The 8,008-nt window shown below is 50.5% G+C and overlaps 1 protein-coding gene and 1 pseudogene across 1 annotated transcript; both read right to left on the reverse strand.

The window, feature by feature from the left end:
* Positions 1-858: 858 nt before the first annotated feature.
* LOC127594482 (aspartate--tRNA ligase, cytoplasmic-like) lies at positions 859-6,995 on the reverse strand (annotated as a pseudogene).
* Positions 6,996-7,238: 243 nt separating this feature from the next.
* Positions 7,239-7,826, reverse strand: LOC127594483 (uncharacterized; the record flags this gene model as incomplete). Its single annotated transcript, XM_052056344.1, has 1 exon — positions 7,239-7,826. A coding segment is annotated over one exon (588 nt), but the record flags the coding sequence as incomplete, so codon positions are not given.
* Between the last annotated feature and the right edge of the window lie 182 nt (positions 7,827-8,008).

The following is an 8,008-nucleotide window of genomic DNA, read 5'->3' on the forward strand; positions in this document are numbered from 1 at the left end:
ACTTCACGGGTGAGCATGTCTTGCAGTGCCTGCATCTCAGCAGCCTTGGCTGTCAACAGCTCTTCAAGCCCTCGAAGCGGTCGGTCATCGATTCCTGCATAACGTTGAATAATCACGCGGGCCGGATTTTGCGAGGCTGGCTGAGCCGAGCCATCGTTCGCTGCCAGGCTGACGCTCTGCTCTGTTCGGTGACCGCCTGCGACCATGCCTTCACTCGTTCGATCTTCAGGTCAAGAAGGGTGCTCACCTCATCCCTCTCCTTCGCTGCGGCAGGTCCACGATCTCCGATTCGTCCTTGAGCCGGTGGATGACATCAGTCAAGCCCTTCCAATCAAGTTTTTCTTAAGGCTGCTATGAAGGCCTAAAATTGGCACAAGGAAGCTGCAGGAAATGTAGGATGATCTCTTCGGTGCTGCGTTTTTGCCGAGCGATTCTTTTATCGTCTCCCAAGTGACATCCTCCACAGAGAGCAGCTCAAGCAAGCGGACGGTCTCCTCACTCATCCATTGGGTTGCGCTGGGGCTTGCCATCCCCGACTTGTTGAGCAGGTCATGCTTGGCATACGCAGTACGGTCAGGCACTTTCTTGAGACAGTAAGAGCAGATCGTTTCTTGATCCTTACAGAACCAAGTCAGATGGCAGGCCAGTCCGCAGAGGCAGCAAAAGGGACGAAGGTTCTTGGACAGCAGTTTGATCGAGTTGAACAACAGATATGATTCTGAACTGCTTTCGGAATCTTTCTGGAGGTTTGGGTTGAGGCTGACTGTTTTGGCTTGGCGGCGTTCTCGAAGTGAGGTTCGCCATGCTGGCTGAAGTAGAAATTGATGACGCCCTGTCTTTCCAGGAACTCATGGACTTTTAGAACAAGCAGGCGTCGCCAGCCAGCGCCTTTCTGCAGGCGATCTTCGTGAGGTATTCTTGGGGGTTGCGACGGTAGGCGCTCACCATGAAGTTACGATAGTTTAGGTAGAGCTCTTTGGTCTTGCCGTTCTCCTTGAAGAATTCCGGGAAGTGACGTTCTTCGTCTTCGTGCACTCGGGTGATGTCGAACCACTAAGGCTCGACCACTCCATAGACTGGGGCCGTGGAAGGGTCTTAGACTGGCTATTCAACCGGTGGTGTAGCCGGGACTGGCTGCGGGCGGGGTGCCGGCTATGCCGGGTGCTCGATTTAACTTTGGGTTTAGGTTCCAAAGGGGCTTCAACTTTTGGGTCCGAAGTTTTGTCTTATTTTTCGGGCAGAACGGGACCAGGCTTGACACCGGCAGGGATCCATCCCCTATCTGTGCGGATCAGCTCCAGCACCAGTGCCGCTGTCTCTCCGTTGTTTTTGGCAGATCTCCGCTGAGAAGATCTCGAACGACATGAGCCCCCGCAGGCGGCAGCACTGCATCCCTGCGGTTCTAGGGCTCATGGGGAAGGGCGTTTAATTAAATTTACCCTGGACCTGATTTAATTTTGAGATTTCCCTGGGAGAGTCCTTGATTTCATTTTTAAAAATATTCAACAACCTGCCCTTCTGCCGCCTTTTATTCGACTTAAAAAATAAGCCAATTTCTATAAATTCACCAAGGCCAATATCAACTCCTCTTATATCTTAGGGCATTCTATCCTCCCATCACTACTGCAAGAATACTGGCCATTATAGATCACCCGCATATATAATAATAAGCAAACAGATTATGGAATTGCCTATTCACAGTGACTTGCTGTCGAGCATAACAATTTGTTTTGAACCAAGGCGATGGCTTTAGATGCTTATTATGGGGTATAACCTATAGTCTGATCAAAACTATCCTTGTAATAAAATCTATTCGCTCTTGTCTTCGTTACGATATGACTCGATTTAAGAAAGATAATTAACAGCAATTTGTCAAAATTGGTAAGAAATCAGATAATTAATCGGATCAAACTTAAATTCGTTTGATTGTCTAGCAAAAAACTCTTTGTGTTCGCTGAAGAGACTATTACTGTCTATTCTCGCAGTCTTCGGCTGGAAAGCGTTTTGTAGATGTCATGTGGTGATGAGTGGACCGGAGCCGTGTTCTATTATGGCTGCCTCAGAAATTGGTAAGTTGCCTACAGTGATAGGGCGAAAATGTCAGGCTGGTGTCAAGAACTGTAAGTCAAATCCTATGCAACGTGGGTGATGCCGAACGACCGTACAGGTGCATCTTTCCGTTCACAGCAGCGAAATTGATCTCGAAATAAAGCTCTACCATCTGGATGAGACCGAGGGAAAAAGCAGGTTTATGGAAGGGGTGAAAACCTGGGACCTGAAAAGAGCAGCCTGCCCGTCTTGAAAAAATACAACATTAAAAATACCTGACCAAGTCATCATCGGCTTAGGGCAGAAGTTTGTTTCATGCTCGCACAGGACTTTGAAATCTATTGCCCATTCACCTTACAAAACATTTTTTTAGCTTCAGAACCAGTGCGGCTTCGCTCCAAAGTTGATTCTGCTGAGAATGGCAGCATTACAATTCCAGTCCGCCAGTGGTGTGTTGATCTTGTTTGAGTCTTTCCTCAATCTTTCAAGTTCAAGAAGCCGATTTTCGCACATACATATTATCACAGCCTCTTTTGAGACTCCTGCCAGATCAGTTCCTGTACGCTCTTCCCAGTGCCTATGATCAAGTAGGTGGTATGCTCTCAATCAGCAAGGCCAATCTGTCCACCTAGTAGGTTTGTGGTCTGACACATAAAAATAGTACCCTAAAACCAAGACTGCGATCCCTGAGCCCACGAGGCTTGAAAAACTAGCCGAATTCTCGTTTGAAGGCCGAGGAGAAATATTGGGCTTGAATCGATCGCCCAGTCTGTAAAGACATTCAGCCCTCTATAAATTGGACTTGCCAGACCCTGCTGCTCGACTATCCGTTCGTGCCTTGAATTACAATATGAGTAATTTCCAGCAAATTGATCATCAAACGAAAGACGAAATTAACAAGGTATGTTGTATCAGGAGCAAATGAGAATCAGTAAGAAATCACGTAGCTGTGACCGACATATCAAATTTTGTGGCTTATGTATGTTGTTCAAAGATGACCAAGACCGCAGCATGATCCAAAGCCATCATAAAAATATTTTAAAATGTGAGAAGAATCATTCTACAAACAAAAAGATGAGATTCTCAAGCAAATCATATCTTGGTAGTTTTCGGCGCCGCAACTTCCACAACATTTTTTACTTCATCTCGGAAGAAACTTTTACCGTCTCGACATCCTCTATCCAGTGTCACTGCCCGAGATGTAGGCCACCTTCGGGATGCTGTTTTGCGAGCCAACGCTTGATTATTCCCCTCCCATGAAATCGTAATTAAGTCTATCCATATCACCCAGCCATAAATCAATCATCCAAACCACACGGCCCACCGAAATCCCACACCCGACTACCCGACCGGCCCCCGTAGGAATCTGCCCCGGCCACAGCGGTGGGCTGCTGATATCGACCCCAATTAATATCGTTTTATTGGATGTCAACGGCCAACCCTTTCCTCCTCAAAAGATCAGCAAAGAACTGCAGGCCGTCGCAATCTACCAGAAGAAACATTATCTGCCGGGAATTTAAATTGAGTCTTTTGAGGATGACCTTTTTAGCCTGCTTATACAGTTCATGGGGCTAAAAGCACGCCTCTTGCGGAGCATTTCCTGTCGTTTAGCTGGTCTATCCTGAGGACTATCCGGCCAGTGCTCCCTCTATCTTTTCACTCGATGACTACCCCCACGCCAGGATCTACCCCGACAGAAGGATCTGCCTTCGGATACTCGAAGACACGTGGAACGGCTCTCTGAACCTTGTCGAGCTGCTTGAAGTTCTCTACAGATGGTAGAATCGGGAGCGAGCGGCTGCAATTTCGCGAACGAGCGGGCTGCAAAGCTCATGAAGGACGAAGCCCTGTATAAGTAGGCTTTGAAGCTTCGGCCTTTTATAAGAACTGATTGCAGATTATTTTTGGGATGCAGTTTGCAGGAAGGACTCGTAACCGTCTTAAAACTTAGGGTTATCAATTGCCAGCCAGACTGGCTAAGCCTGGCCAATCTTAATAAACTCTCAGGCTTCCCTTCCAACGATCGAAGAGGCTGCTTCCAAGCCCCAGCAATAAGCCAGCAACGAAATAGCCAGCTTAAAATCCCAGCTAATTCATCTCACCAACCAGCTCTCTAACCAAACCGACCAAAAATCCAACCACACAAAAAAAGCACTTCGTTTTCCCCTTAGCAAGTAAGCTTTATTTACCAACCAGAATTCTTGCCACTAAAAATACACAATTTGATACAGCTGGCGGTTCATGGGACACTGGAGAAGAACAGCAGTTGGAGCCAGACTGACCGGTTCGTGGGGTCCTTATAATGCGTTTTTTGCATCACCATGAGACAACCCCGAAAAAAGACCAATCCATCATGGCCATTATACCAACAGCCCCCGCATCAACCCAATCCAACCCATCATCCACCCACACCCCAGTCCAGACAGCCCACCCCACCCAAGAATCCAACCCCACCCAAACAATCTTGTAACATTCAGTCCAGTCAGTCCAAACCGACCGATGTTAGGTATCAAGCAAAGCTGTATAGTGCTGTGTGAGGGTGAGACAAGGGTGGGCACAGACTGATGGAGGTGGGAGATAAGTGAAGGAGTTGAAGAGGGAGGTAGTGATGTCTGTGAGTTTGAGGGGGAGAGGGGAGTCGAGGAGGAATGGGGGGTGTCAGACTACACGTTTGCGAGAAAAAAGTTTGTTAAACTATTGTCGATTAATGACGAGTTCGCAGCCCCTTCCAAGCCGCCCTGCCAGGCCTGCCTCCTCAGATAACAAATCCATCCATTAACTCCATACACCCACCAGTCCATCCTCCAACTATCCCTCTCCCCCCGCATCCGACATCTCACTGTCACGAAATAGCTATCGACCAGTATCACCCATCTCCGCTAGAGGATGTAGCAGGGATGTCAGACATGCGAACTTGTGTATTGCTCGGAGGTGATGTTCGGGGAGGGGGAGGAGTCTAGGTCTAGGGAGGAGATTGAGGGGGTGTTGGAGGGGTATGAGAGGTGTGAGGCGGGGGGTGCAGACTGGCTGGGATGGGAAGGCGGGCTCTGAAGACCGCAGCATCACCAAGCCCCACCCAACCCATCCTGCCGTTCCAACCCACCCCCAAAATAATCCAAAACATCTTTAAAAACTCCCTGCACTCCCAAAAATAAAAGCCAGACCAAATAAACATCTTTATAAAAACCTAAACCTTCTACTAAATCCTAACAAAAACAAATCCTTTCAACGACTACCTCCAGCAAAGATAGGCCCTCCTGAAAGAAGAATAGTCCTGTCTCGCGCAGCTGCAGCATCTCAGCTCTAACTACCACAGCCTCGCAGAATGCCTCGCACAGCCAGCCCCCCTCTAACGCACCCGTCCCAGGATCGACCCCGACCAGTCCTCCAAAGACGAAGCCCATACACAGCAGCCATCCAAAAGGCTCTCCAACCACGTATACAGACGATCCTGATGAATCCGGGCAATCATGGCTTGATCCTCGAGGGTCTCTTGGGAACAGGGCTGTATTGCGGATATTGCCGAGGCCGCAGTACAGCATCACAATCCGCTCGAGCCGAACCCTGACCCCCGTGCGGGAAGGCTCCGTACTTGAAGGATTCGATTGTAGTCGGTTATCGTCTACACTGCGAGCCCGCATTCCTCGGCCCTTGTCCGCAGCATCTCTGGTCGTGGATCCGCTGCGCGCCTGAGGAGATTTCCTCTCCCCGCATGAAGATGTCGTAGGAGTTGGTGTAGCCGGGTTGTTCGGGGCTGAGCATGGTGTAGAAAGGACGGGCTTTGATCGGGTACTGGTGCAAGATGTAGAAGTCGGTGTCGTACTTGTCACGGACCAGCTGCCCCAGCTTCCTCTCGGCTTCAGTCGTAAGGTCGTCATGCACGTCAATCTCCAACCCCGCCTCCTTCAGCATCGCGGCCCCCTCAAAAAGGTCAGCTTGACCACCGGATACCTATACCTGAAAGGCGCAAAAGGGTACTGCTCGGCTATCGCAGCCAGCTCCTTCTGGTGCTTGCTTTCGATCTCCTTGAACATGTACGCGAACAGTTCACCGACCAATATCCAGCACCTCCATGTAGTGCTCCTTGATGGTCATCTCGAGATCGAGGCCGACGAACTCGGTGGCATGGCGTGGGAGAATGAGTTTTCGGCACGGAAGACAGGCGCGATCTAGAACACCCTGTCGAAATCACTCATCACGCACATTTGCTTGTAGAGTTGCGGGGACTGTGCCAGGCAGGCAGGCTTGTCGAAGTAGGACAGCTTGAAGACATTCGCCCCGCCTTCGGAAGTGCCGCCGATCAGTTTTGGTGTGTGGATTTAGACGAAGCCCTGGCTGCCCAAGAAAATCACGGAAATGCTTGCAGACTGCAGCCTGCAGCCGAAAGATGCCTTGCTTGGCGGTAGTCCTCAAATCGAGGATGCGGTTGTCCAGGCGAGTCTTAGCTTGACCGCGATCACCTCTCCTTCTTCGCCTCTTCCTCCTTAGTCTCCTCCTCATCCTCCTCCTTGCCCGTCACCTTCCTGGAGGCATCTTCGATCAACAGCGGCAGCTTCGGGATCGCACGGTTGATCACCACAAACTTCTTGACCAACAGCTCGAAATCCCTCACGGTGCAGGACTCCACAGGCTCCTTGGTCTTGACCACCTCCCCCTCGATGTCAACGATACTTTCGTTCGGCACTCCAGCGATATACTTGATCATTTCTTTAGGGGTGTCCTCGCCTTTGAGGCGGCTGCCTGGGCAGTCGTGAAGCTGTCACGGAGTTTGAGGAAGGCGCAGTTGCCCTTCACCCTGGAGTTGTGGATCCTGACACGTGTGAGGATTTGTTTGCCCACCAGGCTTTAGTTGATATCGGATAGCCGCTCCAGACGCGGTCGGTCTGAAAGCGGAGGCGGACTATCTCAAGGTCACCGTATTGTTGGGTGGCGGGGTCCTTGATCATCACGATCGGGACGGCAACAGGCTCCTCCTTCTTGGGCTCTTTCTTGTCCTTCTTTTCCTTCTTGTCCTTCTTGTCCTTCTTCTCAGGCTGGTCCTGGGCACCCACCTCCCCCTTGTCCTCGAGCACCTTCTCCCGTCCTTTTCCATAAAGTTGAAATAAGATCTAGCACAGGCCAACAGCCCCCGAGCCCTTAATAATCGCCGGGATATCATTTCTGACGTCATTTCTTTTACGAATCAATCATCAAAGTCTTTTCAGCCATTTCTTCTTGTCGTTTTCCTTCTTGGGGGCCGGCTTGAACTCTTTGCTGGGGTCGGGCTGCTCGATGTCCATTTTGTTGTCGTTGCCCGAAAGCAGGGCTTTGCGGTCTTTTTCCATGGCGTGGACGGAGGTCAGGATCTGCGCGTGTTTAAAGTAGGATTCGTAATCTTCCATGAACAGTTTGCCGGCTTCTTCGTTGAGCGCGGACTCGGGGAACGGAACTATCAGTAGACACTTCACTACTTCAAAGATGTTGTAGAGGGACCAGGCGGCAGGGTTCCAGTCTTTCTTGAGGGAGTTGACACAGATCTCGCCTTTCTCGCTGACGTTCGGGTGGAAGATCTTGGTCATGAAGTAGCCCTTCGGGGCGGTGTAGGGGAAGTCGTCTTCCAGAACGAGCTTGACCCGAAACACTCCCCGGTGGTAGGGCGTGTCAACAGGCCCCAGTATGTCGGCCTGAATGTCCAGCACATCTGCAAAGTTGACAACCGGACAGACCCCATCCGGCGCCTTGCCAGCCAGCTCCGCAAGCTGCTTCGAAACCACGCCCAGGACTTTCGGGTTGACTGGCTAGTCAGCATTCCACCATTGATCGTTATATAACTATTATAATTGGGATTCGGATTATCAGCTGATAGCCGGGGTTGGGGTTGGGGTTGGGGGTTGGGGTTGGGGTTGGGGTTGGGGTTGGGGTTGGGGTTGGGGTTGGGGGTTGGGGTTGGGTTGGGGTTGGGGTTGGGGTTGGGGTTGGG

This window comes from Hippocampus zosterae, unplaced genomic scaffold (genome assembly GCF_025434085.1).
Source record: "Hippocampus zosterae strain Florida unplaced genomic scaffold, ASM2543408v3 HiC_scaffold_162, whole genome shotgun sequence".
Lineage (NCBI taxonomy): Eukaryota > Metazoa > Chordata > Actinopteri > Syngnathiformes > Syngnathidae > Hippocampus > Hippocampus zosterae.